Source organism: Ranitomeya imitator, chromosome 1, assembly GCF_032444005.1.
Source record: "Ranitomeya imitator isolate aRanImi1 chromosome 1, aRanImi1.pri, whole genome shotgun sequence".
NCBI lineage: Eukaryota > Metazoa > Chordata > Amphibia > Anura > Dendrobatidae > Ranitomeya > Ranitomeya imitator.
The window spans coordinates 937,830,948-937,853,626 of record NC_091282.1 but is presented as its reverse complement, the minus strand read 5'-3'; the positions used below and the strand labels follow the sequence as shown (position 1 = coordinate 937,853,626).

Here is a 22,679-nt window from a genome sequence, read left to right as displayed (position 1 = left end):
GTTTACTACCTTGGATTTACTGATATGAGATCATGCAGGCACTGTACTGATGGGATCCTGACCTTGGCTATAGGATGGATGGATAGATATCCTATGGCTGGGGTCGGGGTCCTATCAGACCAGTGTTTGTGTGATCTCATATCAGTAAATGCAGTGTGTGTATATATATACTAACAAGACAGGTCAGTAATGTGCACTTATAGATTTGACCCCGGCTGCAGAACCCCACAGAGAAGGATATATGTCACACACGCACACACTCTACAGTGCCTCAGATACACACACACACACACTATACAGTGCCTCAGATACACACACACTCTACAGTGCCTCAGATACACACACACACTCTACAGTGCCTCAGATACACACACACACACACTCTACAGTGCCTCAGATACACACACACTCTACAGTGCCTCAGATACACACACACACACTCTACAGTGCCTCAGATACACACACACACTCTACAGTGCCTCAGATAAACACACACACACTCTACAGTGCCTCAGATACACACACACACTCTACAGTGCCTCAGATACACACACACACACACACTCTACAGTGCCTCAGATACACACACACACTCTACAGTGCCTCAGATACACACACACACTCTACAGTGCCTCAGATACACACACACACTCTACAGTGCCTCAGATACACACACACACACACACTACAGTGCCTCAGATAAACACACACACACAGAAATCTGTACTGATACAGCACCACTGTCCTGTGACTGTCTTGTTCTTCTCTGGACACTCAGAAGCTGTGCTGTGGTCCTCCTGACTTCTCTGCAGCAGAGCAGACACGCTCACACAGTGAGCATTGTGGGCGTGACTCTGCTGTGTGCTGGAGCCAGCAGACAGGTACAGTGCCGGCACCTATCCTCCTCCCTTGTGCATGAGTTCCTCTGGCTCTCCCCGGTCACTGCCCGCAGTAGTGCAGAGAGATCGTTTCTCCCTGCTCTACAACGGAACATGGAGATTAACTATATCAGTGGGCTGTACACGCTGATATAATTAAGTGTAGTGTAGCTTCCGGTGGGCCCCTGTAAGCGGTGGGCCCGGGGCGGCAGCACCCTCTGCCCCCCTGGTAGGTACGCTACTGCTTTTTAGCCAAAATTAACAAAAATAACAATTTTCGCAACATATTTAATTATTTATTATTTTTAACCACATTCATCTTTTATAGGATGAAAAAGTATATAGTTTGGTAGTTCCACCTCTTGTGTCTCCCCTTTTCCTCATAGTTTGTAAGCTTGCGAGCAGGACCCTCATTCCTCCTGGTATCTGTTTTGAACTGTATTTCTGTTATGCTGTAATGTCTATTGTCTGTACAAGTCCCCTCTATAATTTGTAAAGCGCTGCGGAATATGTTGGCGCTATATAAATAAAAATTATTATTATTATAGACCAGTGTTTCCCAAACTCTAGCCCCACGGGTCATGTTTTGAGGATTTCCATAGTGTTGCACAGATGAGACAATTCCTGATGCCTTGATGATACTTCCACTATTTGAGCAATACTAAGGAAATCCTGGAAACATGACCCGTGGGGTCCGTGAGGACTGGAGTTTGGGAAACACTGCTCTAGACCATTGAATGTCTACATAATCTGTCAGCACAGTAAAGCAGAAGTAGAAGTCTAGATGCAAAATAGTAATAAATCAAAATAAAGGATAAGAACTGTATAAAAGATTTGTCATACTTTGATGTTTGCTGTTCCCAGATAATTGTTGGTTGGGTTTAGGTTAGTGACTGTCTCATGAAGTCTTTTATCATCATTAGGAAAATTGTTCACCAGGATGTTCACTTGCAAATTCTCAGCTATACATTCATGACATTGGATGATAATTTTCTCATCATCTCCAGTATGTAGGATATTGGGAGCAAGCAATACAAAGCTGAAAAATAAAAGATAGTCATGATAGTTGACAGGTAATTTAATAGACAAGATCCCTGCTGTGGCCTCATAGATATCTTTGCCCTATGCTAGGCCCCAGCTAGCGCAGATGGGCTCTATATTACTAGCGGCATGTATAAATAGAAAACAAAAACAAAGAACCACCAATATACAGTGCCATTAAAAAGTATTCATACCACATGCACTTTTCCACATTTTTCCACTTAAATTTATTTTATTGAGATTCTATGTGATATGCTAACACAAAGTAGCACGTATTTGTGAAGTGCAAAGGAAGTGATACATGGTTTTCTAAATATTTTTTAAATATACACATCTGAAAATTGTGGCGTACACTTGTATTCGGGCTACCTGAGTTAATATTTTATAGGACACCTTTCGCTGCACTCAATGCTGCAAGCCTTTTGGAGCATGTCTCTACCAGCTTTGCACATCTATAGATTCTTCCTTGCACGCTAGGTCTAGATCAGTGAGATTGGATGGTTCTGTGAACAGCGATTTTCAGGTTTTGCCACATATTCTCAATGGGATTTAGGTCTGGACTGTGACTGGGCCATTCAAACATATGAATATGCGTTGATCTAAACCATTCCATAGTAGCTCTGGCAGTATGTTTAGGGTCGTTGTTCTGCAGGGCAAACTATGCATGCCGCCCCAAGTCTTTTGCAGCCTCTAACAGGTTTTCCTCCAGGATTACCATGTATTTAGCTTCATCCACATTTCCATCAACTTTGGCCAGCTTTCATGTCCCTGCTGAAGAAAAACATCCCCACAGCATGATGCTGCCACCACCATGTTTGACAGTTAAGATGGTGTTTTCAATGTACAGTGTCAGTTTTCCGAAAAAAAAAGCATTTTGCAGTTAGTCCCAAAAATTCTACTTTGATTTAGTCTGACCAGAGCACCTTCTTCCACATGCTAGCTGTATCTCCTAAATGGATTTTTGCAAACTGCAAATGATACTTCTTATGGCTAGCTTTCAAAAATGGTTTTCCTCTTGCCACTCGTCCATAAATGCCAGATTTGTGGCGCATACGACCAATAATTGTCCTGTGGAGAGATTTGCCCATGTGAGCTGTGGCTCTCTGCAGCTCCTCCAGAGTGATCATGGACCTCTTGGCTGCTTCTCTAATTAATTATCTCCTTGCTTGAGATGTCAGTTTAGGTCAATGGCTATGTCTTTGTAGGTTTGCAGTTGTGCCTTCCATTTTTGAATGATGGATTGAACAATGCTCCATGAGATGTTCAGAGCTTGGGTATTTTTTTTTTATAACCTAACCCTGCTTTATTCTTCCCCACAACTTTACCCATGACCTGTCTGGTGTGTTCCTTGGTTTTCATATTGCGGTTTGATCCCTAATGTTCTCAAACAATCTTCTGAAGCCTTCACAGAACAGCTTTATAAGTGTTTGCCTCAGACTACAAAGAGCTGAACACAAATGCGTGTCACAATTTTCAGATTTCTTTTTTTTTTTTAAATACTGTACTTAGAAAACTATGTATCTTTTCCTTTACACTTCACAAACACTTGCTACTTTGTGTTGGTTTATGATGTTAAATCACAATAAAATACATTTAAGTTCGTGAGTGTAACATGAAAAACATGTTAACGTTTACAGGGTATGAATACTTTTTCAAGGCACTATAAATGCTAATTCAGCCTTGACTTATATGTGACTGAATGCAATGCTTGAGCTGGAAAAAAAAGTAGTCACTGGATGCTGGAGGTCAGGATTGTCAGATTTGTGCAAGCAAATAAAGAGATGCATCCTTGAATTGTGTTGCATTAACCTGGGAAGGTAACCGGCTCACCTAAGTTGTGAGCCAGGCAAACCTGCCTGTATGATTTATAGGATTTATAGATTGTTTCTGTAATGCAGGATATGTATGTCAAATGAAATTGTTTGTGATGCAGAGACTTTGCTTTTAAAGTGGACTTCTCACCAAATTTTTCATGTTGAACTGGACCCAAGATGTAATAGTGACTGCAGAGCGGAATAAAATATAGATATTCTTCTTTAAATGTTGCCTCTTTGTTGCACAGATACTAGCAATCAAAGTATTTGGCAGTTAATGAGTAAATTTTTATTAAGTCCAAGTGGGTTTCATTAGACAGTTTTTACTTGGCGCATTAGTCCTTCTCCTGTTTGATGCCGACCAATCATAAGCATGTAAAGAAGCTGCGGAGGCACCATCACGTGTTTCTCGACGCAAGCAGTGAATAGCCAGGCCTTTCCCCGTGAAGGAACAACCACGGGAAGGGCAGCATCCTATGAAGGAAAGCCACCTATGCCAAGCATGGTATCCATCCACAGACAGCTGTTTCGGGGGACCAATCATAAGCAGGCATGAAACACAGCAGAAAAAGAACTCACCAGGAGGGCGTTAAACTAGAAGAAGAGGGGACGGGAAGAAAAACATTAGACTCGAACAAAGACGACCCAGGAAAACATACTCAGAAGGGAGGTAAGAACATTTCTAAAACAATCCACAGTGAGGAGATTGGAACAAAACAAAATCCTCTAAACTGCATGCTCGCAAACGCCAGAAGCCTGACAAACAAGATGGAAGAACTAGAAGCAGAAATATCTACAGGTAACTTTGACATAGTGGGAATAACCGAGACATGGTTAGATGAAAGCTATGACTGGGCAGTTAACTTACAGGGTTACAGTCTGTTTAGAAAGGATCGTAAAAATCGGAGAGGAGGAGGGGTTTGTCTCTATGTAAAGTCTTGTCTAAAGTCCACTTTAAGGGAGGATATTAGCGAAGGGAATGAGGATGTCGAGTCCATATGGGTTGAAATTCATGGAGGGAAAAATGGTAACAAAATTCTCATTGGGGTCTGTTACAAACCCCCAAATATAACAGAAAGCATGGAAAGTCTACTTCTAAAGCAGATAGATGAAGCTGCAACCCATAATGAGGTCCTGGTTATGGGGGACTTTAACTACCCGGATATTAACTGGGAAACAGAAACCTGTGAAACCCATAAAGGCAACAGGTTTCTGCTAATAACCAAGAAAAATTATCTTTCACAATTGGTGCAGAATCCAACCAGAGGAGCAGCACTTTTAGACCTAATACTATCTAATAGACCTGACAGAATAACAAATCTGCAGGTGGTTGGGCATTTAGGAAATAGCGACCACAATATTGTGCAGTTTCACCTGTCTTTCACTAGGGGGACTTGTCAGGGAGTCACAAAAACATTGAACTTTAGGAAGGCAAAGTTTGAACAGCTTAGAGATGCCCTTAATCTGGTAGACTGGGACAATATCCTCAGAAATGAGAATACAGATAATAAATGGGAAATGTTTAAGAACATCCTAAATAGGCAGTGTAAGCGGTTTATACCTTGTGGGAATAAAAGGACTAGAAATAGGAAAAACCCAATGTGGCTAAACAAAGAAGTAAGACAGGCAATTAACAGTAAAAAGAAAGCATTTGCACTACTAAAGCAGGATGGCACCATTGAAGCTCTAAAAAACTATAGGGAGAAAAATACTTTATCTAAAAAACTAATTAAAGCTGCCAAAAAGGAAACAGAGAAGCACATTGCTAAGGAGAGTAAAACTAATCCCAAACTGTTCTTCAACTATATCAATAGTAAAAGAATAAAAACTGAAAATATAGGCCCCTTAAAAAATAGTGAGGAAAGAATGGTTGTAGATGACGAGGAAAAAGCGAACATATTAAACACCTTCTTCTCCACTGTATTCACGGTGGAAAATGAAATGCTAGGTGAAATCCCAAGAAACAATGAAAACCCTATATTAAGGGTCACCAATCTAACCCAAGAAGAGGTGCGAAACCGGCTAAATAAGATTAAAATAGATAAATCTCCGGGTCCGGATGGCATACACCCACGAGTACTAAGAGAACTAAGTAATGTAATAGATAAACCATTATTTCTTATTTTTAGTGACTCTATAGCGACAGGGTCTGTTCCGCAGGACTGGCGCATAGCAAATGTGGTGCCAATATTCAAAAAGGGCTCTAAAAGTGAACCTGGAAATTATAGGCCAGTAAGTCTAACCTCTATTGTTGGTAAAATATTTGAAGGGTTTCTGAGGGATGTTATTCTGGATTATCTCAATGAGAATAACTGTTTAACTCCATATCAGCATGGGTTTATGAGAAATCGCTCCTGTCAAACCAATCTAATCAGTTTTTATGAAGAGGTAAGCTATAGACTGGACCACGGTGAGTCATTGGACGTGGTATATCTCGATTTTTCCAAAGCGTTTGATACCGTGCCGCACAAGAGGTTGCTACACAAAATGAGAATGCTTGGTCTGGGGGAAAATGTGTGTAAATGGGTTAGTAACTGGCTTAGTGATAGAAAGCAGAGGGTGGTTATAAATGGTATAGTCTCTAACTGGGTCGCTGTGACCAGTGGGGTACCACAGGGGTCAGTATTGGGACCTGTTCTCTTCAACATATTCATTAATGATCTGGTAGAAGGTTTACACAGTAAAATATCGATATTTGCAGATGATACAAAACTATGTAAAGCAGTTAATACAAGAGAAGATAGTATTCTGCTACAGATGGATCTGGATAAGTTGGAAACTTGGGCTGAAAGGTGGCAGATGAGGTTTAACAATGATAAATGTAAGGTTATACACATGGGAAGAGGGAATCAATATCACCATTACACACTGAACGGGAAACCACTGGGTAAATCTGACAGGGAGAAGGACTCGGGGATCCTAGTTAATGATAAACTTACCTGGAGCAGCCAGTGCCAGGCAGCAGCTGCCAAGGCAAACAGGATCATGGGGTGCATTAAAAGAGGTCTGGATACACATGATGAGAGCATTATACTGCCTCTGTACAAATCCCTAGTTAGACCGCACATGGAGTACTGTGTCCAGTTTTAGGCACCGGTGCTCAGGAAGGATATAATGGAACTAGAGAGAGTACAAAGGAGGGCAACAAAATTAATAAAGGGGATGGGAGAACTACAATACCCAGATAGATTAGCGAAATTAGGATTATTTAGTCTAGAAAAAAGACGACTGAGGGGCGATCTAATAACCATGTATAAGTATATAAGGGGACAATACAAATATCTCGCTGAGGATCTGTTTATACCAAGGAAGGTGACGGGCACAAGGGGGCATTCTTTGCGTCTGGAGGAGAGAAGGTTTTTCCACCAACATAGAAGAGGATTCTTTACTGTTAGGGCAGTGAGAATCTGGAATTGCTTGCCTGAGGGGGTGGTGATGGCGAACTCAGTCGAGGGGTTCAAGAGAGGCCTGGATGTCTTCCTGGAGCAGAACAATATTGTATCATACAATTATTAGGTTCTGTAGAAGGACGTAGATCTGGGTATTTATTATGATGGAATATAGGCTGAACTGGATGGACAAATGTCTTTTTTCGGCCTTACTAACTATGTTACTATGTTACCCCCTCCCCCATCTTAGCTTACAGCAGGTTTCCTTGTTTGTGAGATGCATGACAGACAGCTCTGAACTCCTGGTCTAACCCCTGTATTAATTAGAAGCCACAGATGAATAACACCTTTCAGCTAATGTCCCTGTAAGGGGAGGAGTAGCACAGATGAGTTTAGTTGTGCTATATTGCAAACCTATCAGCCCTTCTCCTCTCCTAGCATGGTCAGTTCCGATGTACAGAGTCTTACCACATTGCCTGTCCAGATATGTGTCAGAAATCAGTTATGTGTTTCACTCAGGGCAACTAATTGCTCTGCAGGAAGTTCAGAGCAGGGTCTTATGTCTTACACAGGAGTATCCCAAACAGACTGCTTCTGTGAATTGTAATGATAATCTGCTCTCACTAGAGAGAGTTTACAAGTTTACAATAGAGTTTACAATAGTCCATAATGGCGCATGCGCAGGTGGATTGTTTCCTTTTATGGGATGCTTCAGTTCGTCAACCGTGGACCACAGGTGTACCCCCATTGCATAGTAACGGCGCATGTGCAATTTTCACATCGGCCCCTTCAGGAGAACCTGGGCATGCGCACTAGACCAATTACATCATTACACACAATCTAAAACACATTGACGGCTGCATATTGAACTAGTACATGCATATTTTAGAAGTGATAGAGTATTTAACTGAATAGCTGACACAAGGTGCTATGTGAAAACTATAATTTGAACTGTGCATGTTTATTGTAAGCGTAGCATATAACATTTTACTCTGTGTTTGACATGAGGAACTATGCGAGAAGTGTAATATAAATTAGGTGAGGGGTGTGGTGAGGGGTGTGCATGATTCCATTTAAAAACATGAATTTATTTAGAAAATTAATAAAATGCACCTAATAAACTCCTGTGCGCAGTGAAAAACAAAGCTTATTTCTACAAGAATCTGCACAGTGATATAGCAGTACTCTCTTCTAGACATATAAAAAGAAATTCTGATCCCGACAACTTTCTGATATTCTATAAATGTGAATCTGATAAATTTACCATAAAATGGTTGAAACTTATGACAGATATGAATAATTTCTGTATTATATCGGGTCAGTAATACCATTGCAGGTTATATAACACAAAACTGGGCCTACTTATTCCTAGGATGTCCACTAGGCTGGTCCTGCCTAGCAGCGGTGGTTGGCGCCCTAGTGTTACGGGATTTGGCGCCACCGCTCAACTGTGGCTCTCCCTCACTTGTCCTAGTTGTACCTAAACATTCAGATAACACAGAAAATAATCTAGTCTAGAGGACATAAGTGCTATTCTAAAAGGCATTTGAAGCACACCACAAATAGAAAATCAGATAAAACTTATCGTTTTGTAGTTTAATCATAATGTCAGTCTCTGTGTCTCGTGCCTCGACGGGTTTCTCCATTTCTAAATCATTAGGAGGCCCAATTATGAAGTTATGAGAGATAGAGATAAAAAAAATAGAATTAGTCTTACCGGTAATTCGGTTTCTAGGAACCTTCCACGACAGCAGTATTGGAGGATGTCTCACCACCCTAATAGGGGACAGGAAACAAAGAGGTTAAATACCCCTCCCCTCCCTGCAACCACCAGTGTTTTTGTGCTGGACACAGTAGCATGTATAGTTACCACTCAAGTGCAGGAATTATCCAATAAGAAGAGCAGATAGGGAGGGAAATTAGCGCTGTCGTGGAAGGTTACTAGAAACCGAATTACAGGTAAGACTAATTCTATTTTCTCCAGTCACCTTCCATAACACCAGTATCGGAGTAATGCAAACAACTAATTTCTTAGGGAGGGACAACCACCTGCAGAATTCGCCTGCCAAACGATAGGTCTCTATTGAAATTTAGTCTGTAGTGCCTGGTGAATGTATGGACTGACAACCAGGTGGCGGCTCTACTTATCTGCTCAGATGATGCGTTCCCTCTCTCTGCCCAGGAAGTTGAGACTGACCGAGTGGAGTGGGCCTTCAGCGATGCCGGAGGTGAAAAATTCTGTGATGAATACACTAGGCAAATGGCCTGCTTGATCCAGTTAGCGATTTTTAGCCGCCTTCTTGCCTTTATTCTGTCCTGTAAACTTAACTAATAGGTTTTGATCTACTCTCCAATCCTCAGTCTGTTGGAGGTAAAAGAGAACCACCCTGCGGAGGTCCAGAGTGTGTAAGGCTTCCTCCTTCGGATTAGAGGGATTTGGACAGAATGAAGGTAAAACAATATCTTGACCTCTATGGAAGTCTTAGACTACTTTAGGCATAAAGGAGGGGTCTAACCGAAGGATTATGCTATCCATAGTGATAGTTAAATATGGCTCCTGTATTGATAGGGCCTGTAGCTCTCCTATATACCTAGCGGTAGTGATTGCCACTAGAAAAACGGTTTTAAGAGTCAGGTTTTTTTTACTCATTGCTGATAGAGGTTCAAATGGATCCTGGGTTACACTATTTAGGACTAGATTCAAATCCCAAGGAGGGATTTGGCTACGGACCCAAGGAAAGATCCTAGCTGCAGATGTCATGAAACGTTTAACCCAGCGATGGCCCGCTAAATCCTGATCAAAGAGGGAACTAAGAGCTGACACCTGAACCTTCAGTGTACTAGGCATTAGTCCTAAATCTTGTCCCCTCTGGAAAAAAATCTAAAATTTGTGCAATGTTGGGATGGAAAGGATCAGTCTTATTTGAGAAACACCAGGATGAGAATCTTTTCCAAACCTTGCCATAGATGGCGTTGGTTACTGGTTTCCCACTCTTCTGGAGAGTCTGTATTGCTCCATTTGAGAAACCTCTGGCTTTCAGAATCCTGGCCTCAGTAACCAGGCCTCAAGGTTCAATCTGTGTAAGTCCGGGTGTAGCAGGGGACCCTGGTGAAGATCAACCTTCTGGGGCAGAAGTATCGGTCCCTCCTGAGTCATGTCCATCAACGCGCTGTACCAGCTTCTTCCTGGCCACATAGGTGCTACCAGAATCGTGGTAACTAGGTCTGACCTAATCTTTTGTAGTGTTCTCGCTAACATTGGAATTGGCGGAAAAGCGTATGCCAGATCGAACCTCCAAGGATGGGAGAAGGATTCCAACCCCTCTGTCAGTATTCCGGGTTTTCCAAGTCACCTTATGAATGATTTTGCCCTTTGTTAAGATGGAGGGAGAAGAATGTACTCGCCTTTGTGTTCTGACTGTTGGCAAACAGGTCTAAGTCGGGACACCCCCACCTCAAAACCAGACCTCCTGGTTTAGGCACCACTGCTCCAGGTGGATGTCCTTCCTGCTGAGGAAGTCCGCTTGGGTATTGTCTGATCCCTTTATATGCACTGCTGTGATGGACAGAAGAGGCTTTTCCGCCCAGGAAAAAATCCCAGGGTAAGATCTCTCATTGGAGAGCAAGGGTCACATGCTCAAGTACTGCAGCAACTCACATTGGTCTTCTAGGAAGGTCCTGAAGTTGCTCAAGTTCTGTGGCAGCCTCCCATTGGTCCCTCTGGGAATGTCCTGAAGTTGCTGCAGCTATAAAAGGTTCGCATGACAGCACAGCCATGCACTAGTATCAATCTATGTTATGTGCTTTCCGCCAGTGTGGTCTTGTGTGTATGTTTTTCGGCCCCGGCTGAAATAAGCCCCTAGAATACCGGCACCTCCGCTGAGGAGTTTGTGTGTGTGCGCAAGACCACTGACTGCTATCAGCTCAGCAGTTAGCTGTGTACTCCTGTGAGTCTAACAGGGCACAGTGCTTTCTTTTGTTGGTGACTCTGTGAAGTAACAGAGTTCGCTTATACCGCCATATAGTGCCATTCGCTAGCAGAAGGTTCCTCCTGCACGGTGGACCCCGGGTTGCGAACGCACCAATAACTTCATCTATTTACTCGGTGCGTTCCGCTAGCCCTAACACTAGCCTGCTTGATTACATGTGGGGATTCCCTAGCAACCAGGCAACCCCCACCTGTACTTAGCCTGGCTAGCAACCAGGCAACCCCCACCTGTACTTAGCCTGGCTAGCAACCAGGCAACCCCCACCTGTACTTAGCCTGGCTAATAGCTGTAAATCATTCAGCTAAGGCGATGAAAACTAAATCTCCGAGCACTAAAAAATACTCGGAGGACACCCGAGTGTGCTCGGTAAATCTCGAGTAACGAGAATATTCGCTCATCACTAGTATTTAACCTCTTTGTGTTTCCTGTCCCCTATTCGAGTGGGTAGACATCCTCCGATACTGGTGTCTAGTGTTGAGCGATACCGTCCGATATTCGGAAGTATCGGTATCGGATTGGATCGGCCGATATCGACAAAATATCGGATATCGCCGATACCCGATACCAATGCAAGTCAATGGGACAAAAATATCGGAATTAAAATAAACCCTTTCTTTCCTTGTGGTTAATTCCACATGAAGGAAAACAACTAAGAATAACGTAGAACGTATCGGGGGAGGTGGAGGAGACATTAAAGGCATAGAGGTTAAGCCCAATCAAATGGAAGAGCAGGAATTAATTTTTTTTTTAAGACGTTCGGAGTTACAAAGATAGACTATGTTTAGATTTTTTTTTAGATTTTGTCAGATATTTATGTTTCAATACTTCCATGCTCTGCATCTTTTTTTTTTACTTCTCCCACACTTTCCTCTTCATCATCCTCAGCAGCAGCATCTTTTTCATCAACATCTTCTTCTTCATCTTCTTCCTATTATTCTACTTCATCTTCTTCATATTCTTCTTCTTCATCATATTCTTATTTGTAACAGACATTCCTGTAGTTGTTATCTATAAAAGTTTGAAGATTACACCTTCCATTCTGCCTGTCACAAAAGATTTACAACAGTATTTGTCCGCGTTCAGTTTTGCCTGCAGCAGCAGGTATCTTCCAGGGTCATCACGAGGAGGAACGGACTCACCCCCATACACTGCTTAGTCTTCTTCTGCTTATAATTTAGATATCTTTTGCTCTGATTTTTAGTCTCATGCTTAATGTTCTTCTGCTTTTTGTTCTGCAGCTTCTTGTTCTTTTGCTTCTCGGTCTTCAGGATCGTCATCTTTAGGGTGTTGAACTTGGAACTGTAGCAGGAGGTACAAGAAGGCTGAGAAACTGCCGAGAACCAGCTGATGGTACTGGAACCCGGATGGCTACCCGAAGGTAGAAGAGCCAATGGCACGACCGAAGACCAGCTGACGGTACTGGAACCCAGTTACTAAGCAGGAGGTACCCGTGCCTGAAAGCACTACCAAGGACCACCTGACGTTGGTGGAACTCGGATACCCAGAAGGAGGCACCTAAGCCAAAGGCTCTGCCTGGAACCAGCTGACGGTGCTGGAACCAGGATGGGGAGCAGAAGGCAGAAGAGCAAAAGACACTGCCGAGAACCAGCTGACGGTACTGGAACCCGGATGGCGACCCGAAGGTAGAAGAGCCAATGGCACGACCGAGGACCAGCTGACGGTACTGGAACCCGGTTACTAAGCAGGAGATGCCCGTGCCTGAAAGCACTACCATGGACCACCTGACGTTGGTGGAACTCGGATACCCAGAAGGAGGCTCCTAAGCCAAAGGCTCTGCCCGGAACCAGCTGACGTTGCTGGAACCAGGGGGACCTAGTCAAGATTGTCTTCCCAAGAACCAGCTAACGGTGCTGGAACTCAGATAGGTGGCAGAAGGTCCACAGGAAAAGAAACAATAGCTAGGCCGCGAGCTGGCCGCAGTTACTGAAAAACCACAGTCCTATAGGGGGAGCTTGTCCTATTGGCACTACTGAACCAGCCTTGATTGCCACTTCCCGCAGCCCACATAGGAAGCACCTAAACTGCAGGCACCATGGAGTCGGCTAACCCGACCGCAACACGACAGGACTTTTTGGAGTCTAAGTGACCTTGACACAACCCAGAAACAGCTGGCGTGCTGGAACCAGGCTGGGCAGGAGGGAGTACCCGTGCCACAGACACTGCCGAGAACCAGCTGACTGTACTGGAACCCAGATGCGTTGCCCAAGGTGCAAGAACCAATGGCACGACCGAGGACCAGCTGACGGTACTGGAACCCGGTTACTAAGCAGGAGGTACCCGTGCCTGAAAGCACTACCAAGGACCACCTGACGTTGGTGGAACTCGGATACCCATAAGGAGGCACCTAAGCCAAAGGCTCTGCCCGGAACCAGCTGACGGTGCTGGAATGTATGTGCATTTTGCAAGCCAGCGAGAAAATCTCGCTGTGCGGATGCAATACAGATTACATACGGAGGATGACATGCGCAAAATACGCTGCCACACCCTGCCTACGGATGACATACGGATCACTATTTTGGGAACATTTCTGTGTATTACGGCTGTAAAAAACGGAACGTATTTTCATACGCCTAGTGTGACGCAGGCCTTAAAGTCTCTGAAATCTAGTGCCACAGTATGGAAATAAAACCACCAATCTCAGTTCTGCAGCACTGTAGTGAAACCACCATTCTGAGCTCTTCAGTATTTTAGTGAAACCACCAAGCTCAGTTCCATAATATTGTAGCGTATCCTCCAGGCTAAATTCTACAGTATTATAGTGAAACCACCAAGCTCAGTTCCATAATATTGTAGTGTATCCTCCAGGCTAAATTCTATAGTATTGTAGTGCAACCACCAAGCTCAGTTCCATAATATTGTAGTGTATATCCTCCAGGCTAAATTCTACAGTATTATAGTGAAACCACCAAGCTCAGTTCCATAATATTGTAGCATATCTTCCAGGCTAAATTCTGCAGTATTGTAGTGCAACCACCAAGCTCAGTTCCATAATATTGTAGCGTATCCTCCAGGCTAAATTCTACAGTATTGTAGCGCAACCACCGAGCTCAGTTCCATAATATTGTAGTGTATTCTCCAGGCTAAATTTACAGTATTATAGTGAAACCACCAAACTCCGTTCCATAATATTGTAAATATTGTAGTGTATCCTCCAGGCTAAATTCTACAGTATTATAGTGAAACCACCAAACTCCGTTCCATAATATTGTAGCGTATCCTCCAGGCTAAATTCTACAGTATTGTAGCGCAACCACCGAGCTCAGTTCCATAATATTGTAGTGTATCCTCCAGGCTAAATTCTACAGTATTATAGTGAAACCACCAAACTCCGTTCCATAATATTGTAAATATTGTAGTGTATCCTCCAGGCTAAATTCTACAGTATTATAGTGAAACCACCAAACACCGTTCCATAATATTGTAAATATTGTAGTGTATCCTCCAGGCTAAATTCTACAGTATTATAGTGAAACCACCAAACTCCGTTCCATAATATTGTAGTGAAGCCGCCAAGCTGTGAAATTGCTCCTGTTGGTATGTATACACCAAGCACAGCAGCTCAGAATTGAAATGATACTTTCAATTGTAATAGAAGCCTAAAAATTGTGCTACTGTTAAATTTGAAACCTCACTGAGAGTCTGTAATCAATACACATCCCTACCTCACAGTATAATGTTCAAATACATGCAACAAGCTAGACTTTTTATAAGTTGGAGGAGTTACATTGCAGTGTCAGCAGATGGGGCTGTTGTATCTGTTGATGCTTTTATGTAGTGTATCTTAAGTGTTTCTCTTGTTTAGAGATAAGTCTCGTTTTTTTCTCTCCGTTGATATGTACAGTTCTTATATGTAAACTCAAGTGAACTTGTCTGATTGCTGTTACTTCTGCTGAAATGCAAAAAGTAAACCAGTTTTAGTGCATGTTAGTTTAATAACTATAGTATAATTATTGGTTGTTTTTTTTAGAATTTTTAGTCATATGGAAAACGTTTTTTTGCATTATATTTCATTTTCATGTCATTATATATTGTTGAAGTTCAAGATTGTACTTTTGATATAGTGCATGTCTATTATAGGTTGACTAGCTGAAGAGCCCGGCGTTGCCTGGGCATAGTAAATATCTGTGGTTAGTTATAGCACCTCACTTCTCTTATTTTACCCCTCACTCCTCTCATTCCCCCATAACACTTGTCATTTCGACCTCGCATCTGTCATTTTCCGATCACTCCACTATTTTCCCCTCACACCTTTTCATTTTCACCTCACACCCCTCATTTTCCCCTCAGTATATACATGTTTGTCATCTCCCTTATATATAGTATACACCTGTATGTCATCTCCTGTATATAGTATATTCCTGTATGTCATCTCCCCTGTTTCTGCTATATAATTGTCTAAGGGTCACTTCCGTCTTTCTTTCTGTCACGGATATTCATTGGTTGCAGCCTCTGTCTGTCATGGAAATCCAAGTCGCTTATTGGTCACGGCAAAACAGCCACGACCAATCAGCGACGGGCACAGTCCGGAAGAAAGTGGCCGCTCCTTACTCCCCGCAGTCTCTGCCCGGCGCCCTTATACTCCCGTCCAGTCACCGCTCACACAGCGTTAATGCCGGCGGTAACGGACCGCGTTATGCCGCGGGTAACGCACTCCGTAACCGCTGCTATTAACCCTGTGTCCCCAACTTTTTACTATTGATGCTGCCTAGGCGGCATCAATAGTAAAAGAAATGTAATGTTAATAATAATAATAAAACAAAAAACCTGCTATTCTCACCCTCCGTAGTCCGCCGAGCCGCACGCGCCTGTCGCCAGCTTACGTTCCCGGCGAGGCATTGCGAAATTACCCAGAAGACTTAGCGGTCTCGTGATGGCAGCAGCTGCTCTCACATCGCCGGAGCTTCGGTGGATCCCAGGGGTGAGTATATAACTTTTTTATTTTAATAATGTTTTTTAACAGGGATATGGTGCCCACACTGCTGTATACTACGTGGGCTGTGTTAGATACCGCGTGGCTGCTATATACTACATAGGCAGTGTTATATACTATGTGGGCTGTGTGATATACTCCGTGGGCTGTGCTATATACTGCATGGGCTGTGCTATATATTACGTGGCCACTGTTATATACTCTGTGGGCAGTGTTATATACTAAGTGGCTGCTATATACTGCGTGGGCAGTGTTATATACTATGTGGCTGCTATATACTGCATGGGCTGTGCTATATATTACGTGGCCAGTTTTATATACTGCGTGGCCTGTGTTATATACTACATCGCCTGTGTTACATACTGCGTGGCTGCTCTATACTGCATGGGCTGTGTTATATACTGCGTGGCCTGTATTAACGCATCAGGTATTCTACAATATGTATGTATATAGCAGCCACATAGTATATAGCACAGGCCACGTAGTATTTGTCTGCTATATACTACGTGGCCTGTGCTATAGACTATGTGGCTGCTATATACAGTTAGGGCCAGAAATATTTGGACAGTGACACAATTTTCGCGAGTTGGGCTCTGCATGCCACCACATTGGATTTGAAATGAAACCTCTACAACTGAATTCAAGTGCAGATTGTAACGTTTAATTTGAAGGGTTGAACAAAAATATCTGATAGAAAATGTAGGAATTGTTCACATTTCTTTACAAACACTCCACATTTTAGGAGGTCAAAAGTAATTGGACAAATAAACATAACCCAAACAAAATATTTTTATTTTCAATATTTTGTTGCAAATCCTTTGGAGGCAATCACTGCCATAAGTCTGGAACCCATGGACATCACCAAACGCTGGGTTTCCTCCTTCTTAATGCTTTGCCAGGCCTTTACAGCCGCAGCCTTCAGGTCTTGCTTGTTTGTGGGTCTTTCCGGCTTAAGTCTGGATTTGAGCAAGTGAAATGCATGCTCAATTGGGTTTAGATCTGGAGATTGACTTGGCCATTGCAGAATGTTCCACTTTTTGGCACTCATGAACTCCTGGGTAGCTTTGGCTGTATGCTTGGGGTCATTGTCCATCTGTACTATGAAGCGCCGTCCAATCAACTTTGCAGCATTTGGCTGAATCTGGGCTGAAAGTATATCCCGGTACACTTCAGAATTCATCCGGCTACTCTTGTCTGCTCTTATGTCATCAATAAACACAAGTGACCCAGTGCCATTGAAAGCCATGCATGCCCATGCCATCACGTTGCCTCCACCATGTTTTACAGAGGATGTGGTGTGCCTTGGATCATGTGCCGTTCCCTTTCTTCTCCAAACTTTTTTCTTCCCATCATTCTGGTACAGGTTGATCTTTGTCTCATCTGTCCATAGAATATTTTTCCAGAACTGAGCTGGCTTCTTGAGGTGTTTTTCTGCAAATTTAACTCTGGCCTGTCTATTTTTGTTATTGATGAATGGTTTGCATCTAGATGTGAACCCTTTGTATTTACTGTCATGGAGTTTTCTCTTTACTGTTGACTTAGAGACAGATACACCTACTTCACAGAGTGTTCTGGACTTCAGTTGATGTTGTGAACGGGTTCTTCTTCACCAAATTAAGTATGCGGCGATCATCCACCACTGTTGTCATCCGTGGACGCCCAGGCCTTTTTGAGTTCCCAAGCTCACCAGTCAATTCCTTTTTTCTCAGAATGTACCCAACTGTTGATTTTGCTACTCCAAGCATGTCTGCTATCTCTCTGATGGATTTTTTTTTTTTTTCAGCCTCAGGATGTTCTGCTTCACCTCAATTGAGAGTTCCTTTGACCGCATGTTGTCTGCTCACAGCAACAGCTTCCAAATGCAAAACCACACACCTGGAATCCACCCCTGACCTTTTAACTACTTCATTGATTACAGGTTAACGAGGGAGACGCCTTCAGAGTTAATTGCAGCCCTTAGAGTCCATTGTCCAATTACTTTTGGTCCCTTGAAAAAGAGGACGCTATGCATTACAGAGCTATGATTCCTAAACCCTTTTTCCGATTTGGATGTGGAAACTATCATATTGCAGCTGGGAGCGTGCACTTTCAGCCCATATTATATATATAATTGTATTTCTGAACATGTTTTTGTAAACAGCTAAAATAACAAAACTTGTGTCACTGTCCAAATATTTCTGGCCCTAACTGTACATACATAAATACATATTCTAGAATACCCGATGCGTTAGAATCGGGCCACCATCTAGTATATTATGTACCTGAATTTCATCTCCCCTGTAAATAGTACGTGTCATCTCCTCCTGTATGTAATATATACCTGTGTGTCATCTGCTCCTGTATATAGAGAAAAAGCAAAAAAAAAATAAAAAAACAAAATTGAGCTTAACTTGAGTTGGTACACATGCAAAGGTTAAACGCATGTTCATATTGGCCACAAAACATTAAAACTTACAAGAGAAAAAAGTAAACAAAAACCCTGATGTAACTAAGGCTAAATTCACACTAGCGTCGTACTCGGCCCGTCACAGTGCGTCGGGCCGACGTACCGACGCTAGCAGTGAATGCGCCGCACAACAGGAGCAGCAGATGCATTTTTCCAGCGCATCCACTGCCCCATTGTGAGGTGCAGGGAGGTGGGGGCGGAGTTCCGGCCGCGCATGCGCGGTCGGAAATGGCGGACCGTCAGCAGCAAAAACGTTACATGTAACTTTTTTGCAGCCAACAGTCCGCCATAACACGGCGCAACCGTCGCACGCCGGTTGCGACGTGTGGCAAAGCGTTGCAATGCGACGCTAATGCAAGTCAATGGAGAAAAAACGCATCCTGCAAGCACTTTTGCAGGATGCGTTTTTCTACAAAACGGCGCATAGCGACGTGCAGTGCACGACGCTAGTGTGAAAGTAGCCTAAGTAAAAAAGCAAAAGTGTGGTAACTCTGATCGGGACAGTTCACACTGAGGTCAACATTGACACATGGCAAGGTTTTAATATTATACAGTGTAGGACTGTCCCGATCAGAGTTACCGTGACGAGGTGGGATGGCTTTTGTGCTATTTTTTGATCAAAAAACAGTATTACTAAAAACTCTTATTTAAATGCACTTTTGCTTTTTTACTTAGTTACATCAGGGTTTTTGTTTACTTTTTTCTCTTGTAGGTTTTAATGCTCCTGTATATAGTATATACCTGTGTGTCATCTGCTCCTGTATATAGTATATATCTGTGTGTCATCTCCCCTGTATATAATATATACCTGTGTCTCATCTCCTCCTGTATATAGTATCTACCTGTATGTCATCTCCTCCTGTATATAGTATCTACCTGTGTCATCTCCTCCTGCATATAGTATATACCTGTGTGTCATCTCCCCTGTATGTAGTATGTACCTGTATATCATCTCCCCTGTATATAGTACATACCTGTCATCTCCCCTGTATATAGTATGAGTGTGTCATCTCCTCCTGTATATAGTATATACCTGTGTCATCTCTCCTGTATATAGTATATATCTGTGTCATCTCCCCTGTATATAGTATACATCTGTATGTCATCTCCTGTATTAGACCGCATTCACACGTTATTTGGTCAGTATTTTTACCTCAGTATTTGTAAGCTAAATTGGCAGCCTGATAAATCCCCAGCCAACAGGAAGCCTTCCCCTCACATAGCTCACACATACACATAATATACAGGTCATGTGACTGACAGCTGGTACTTTCCTATATGGTACATTTGTTGCTCTTGTAGTTTGTCTGCTTATTAATCAGATTTTTATTTTTGAAGGATAATACCAGACTTGTGTGTGTTTTAGGGCGAGTTTCATGTGTCAAGTTGTGTGTGTTGGGTTGCGTGTGGCGACATGCATGTAGCGACTTGTGAGATGAGTTTTGTGTGGCAACATGCGTGTAGCAACTTTTTGTGTGTCGAGTTGCATGTGACAGGTTAGTGTAGCAAGTTGTGTGCAAGTTTTGCGCGTGGCAAATTTTGTGTGGTGCGTTTTGAGTATGTGCAAGTTTTGTGTGAGGCAACTTTTGCATGTGTTGCAACTTTTGTGCATGTGGCAATTTGTCCACGTGTGCAAGTTTTGCATGTGGCGAGTTTTACGTGAGCCTAGTTTTGCATGTGGTGAGTTTTACGTGAGCCTAGTTTTGCATGTGGCGAGTTTCGCGCGTGGCGAGTTTTGTGTTTCGACTTTTATGTGGCGAGGTCGGTGTATGTGTGGTGAAATGTGTGCGGAGGGTGGTATATGTGTTCAAGTACGTGGTAGTGTGTAGCGCATTTTGTGTGTGTGTTCATATCCCCGTGTGTGGTGAGTATCCCATGTCGGGGCCCCACATGAGCAACTGTACGGTATATACTCTTTGGCGCCATCGCTCACTCTTTAAGTCCCCCTTGTTCACATCTGGCAGCTGTCAATTTGCCTCCAACACTTTTCCTTTCACTTTTTCCCCATTATGTAGATAGGGGCAAAATTGTTTGGTGAATTGGAACGCGCGGGGTTAAAATTTCACCTCACAACATAGCCTATGACACTCTCGGGGTCCACACTTGAGACTGTGCAAAATTTTGTGGCTGTAGCTGCGACGGTGCAGATGCCAATCCCGGACATATACATACACACACACACACACACACACACACACAGCTTTATATATTAGATTGATTCAAAGTAACAATGATTGATGAAAGTGATCCTTTATTGGAAGCATTTCATGTGTATTTTTGTATTTATGCATTTTTATTATTTATCTTCATAGTCAGTCCCTTAAAAGTAGAAAAAGACCAGATGATTTTCATAATTTTTGTTCCCACTACATTCTTCCATTGGAATTGCACAGTAGACTCAGTTACAAGGAGCATCAGCCTTGAAGGGGTATGGCTACACAGACTGGAAGAATCTAATGCAAATCAACCTTTGCACTTACAGCAAAATAAGAACTGCAGGTGGGTGAAAATGGTTAAAATCTAATCCAAGCAACTTTACTGGTATTGTAAATCAGTGCAGCAGGTTTTAGCAAACTGCAGTGTCTGCTGTGAGTATAAGCTGGGTAATCAAAGTGAACCTGCCAGCAGGATTTTGCCAAGTAAACTACAGTCATTGTCAGGTTGGCAGTGTTAAACTGATTAAAATGATAGTTGGGGTGAATAAATCTGTCTTGTGGTTCTTGTGTAATCAGTGTTAGAAGTTTGCAGCTAATGATATGCCAGTGCTCCGGGGTGGGACTGTAGGCAGAGTCTTATCTTCCTGCTCCAAGCAAGAGAAACCAAGGAAAGACCTGCCCACATGCCACCCTGAAGCACAAACAGTCTGTCTCTATGATGAAGAATATGTTTATGCTTCGGGGGCGGCCGGTGGGAGGATATTTATTTGTAACCGTTATCTGGTTGAGTCCCCTATGAACAATACAGGGATGAAGTGAGCTGTCCTAATTCTTACAGACTGGCATGGCAAGTGCAGGCAGGTACAGCTGGTATACAGACTGGCACGGCTGATGTACAGACAGACTGGTGCAGGTGAGCATGGCTGTAATACAGAGACAAAAGGCAAGTATGGGCCGACAAGTACAGGACAGAAACTGATATGCTGGTACTGGGGACCGTGGTGGTGAGTAAGGCGACGTCCTTGCTGGGGGAGGGATGAAGCATGGAGGGACGCCAGTGCGTCATTTTGCAATTTTATTTTAGCAGTTGCTCTCCCAATCCAATGATTTTGTCTGGCAGAAACTTTCCTTATTGTGCCTTTATCTGCCCAAACGCGTCTGTGCTCTATATCAGCCACAAATCTCTTCATAGCTTGATAACCACGCTTAATTTTTTGTGAAATATCTAATGTTTTGGTATCTTGTCCATAACATTGCCCTATTTTATGCTTTTCAGCAGCAGACAGACAATTTTGATTGAAACCTGTGGCTACTTAACATGGAATGTCCTTTTTAAGTAGCTTTCCTTTAATTGGGCTCACCTGGCACTATTTACCACAGGTGTTTAAGATGTATCACTGAAATCAAAGAGGCCTTAGACACATACCAGCCATGAGTTTATTTGAAAAACAAAAATTTGTGACAAATGCAATTTGCATAATAATTGCAATGCGACATAGGTAGTCATAGTAGACTGGCTGTTAACCAATAACACGTAGTGTGTGATGGGCATAAACAGCTGGGTTACTGGTATATCTCAAAATGACACATGCTAATTTTCTGTTGATAGATTAAGATTGGAATCTACATGCACATTTGCTATTTTTTATTGTATGAATGCACTTCAAAAATTTAGAATCCTGTTGTGATGATGTTTAATTATTTCATCTTTTTCATATGATCAATTGCCATACAGTCCCATTCCATGCATATCCATGGCAACAGACAAAGTGTGTAACCTGATCCTGCAGTAATATTGCAGTAATCTGATCCTGCAGTAGTATTTTCATCTGTCCCCTGCTTCACGCTAATGTAAATTCCATAAGATAGCAAGGCGTAAGGAATAGATAGATTGTTTCTAAAGCTCTGATCCAGCAACAAAGTAGAGTTTTTAATAAAGACCTTTAAAAAAAAAAAAAAAAAAAGTAACTATCATACATGATGTATCGGTACAGTTGAAAATTGGTTTGAAAGTG

At 42.6% G+C, this 22,679-nt stretch overlaps 1 protein-coding gene across 1 annotated transcript in view; it reads right to left on the bottom strand.

The window, feature by feature from the left end:
* Window positions 1-22,679, bottom strand: part of LOC138651262 (A.superbus venom factor 1-like) — a 273,919-nt gene that overhangs the window by 250,830 nt on the left and 410 nt on the right. Inside the window, exon 2 of the mRNA XM_069741368.1 lies at window positions 1,722-1,917. Coding sequence (XP_069597469.1) covers window positions 1,722-1,917 — 196 coding nt within the window. The remainder of the gene's footprint in view (window positions 1-1,721; window positions 1,918-22,679) is intronic.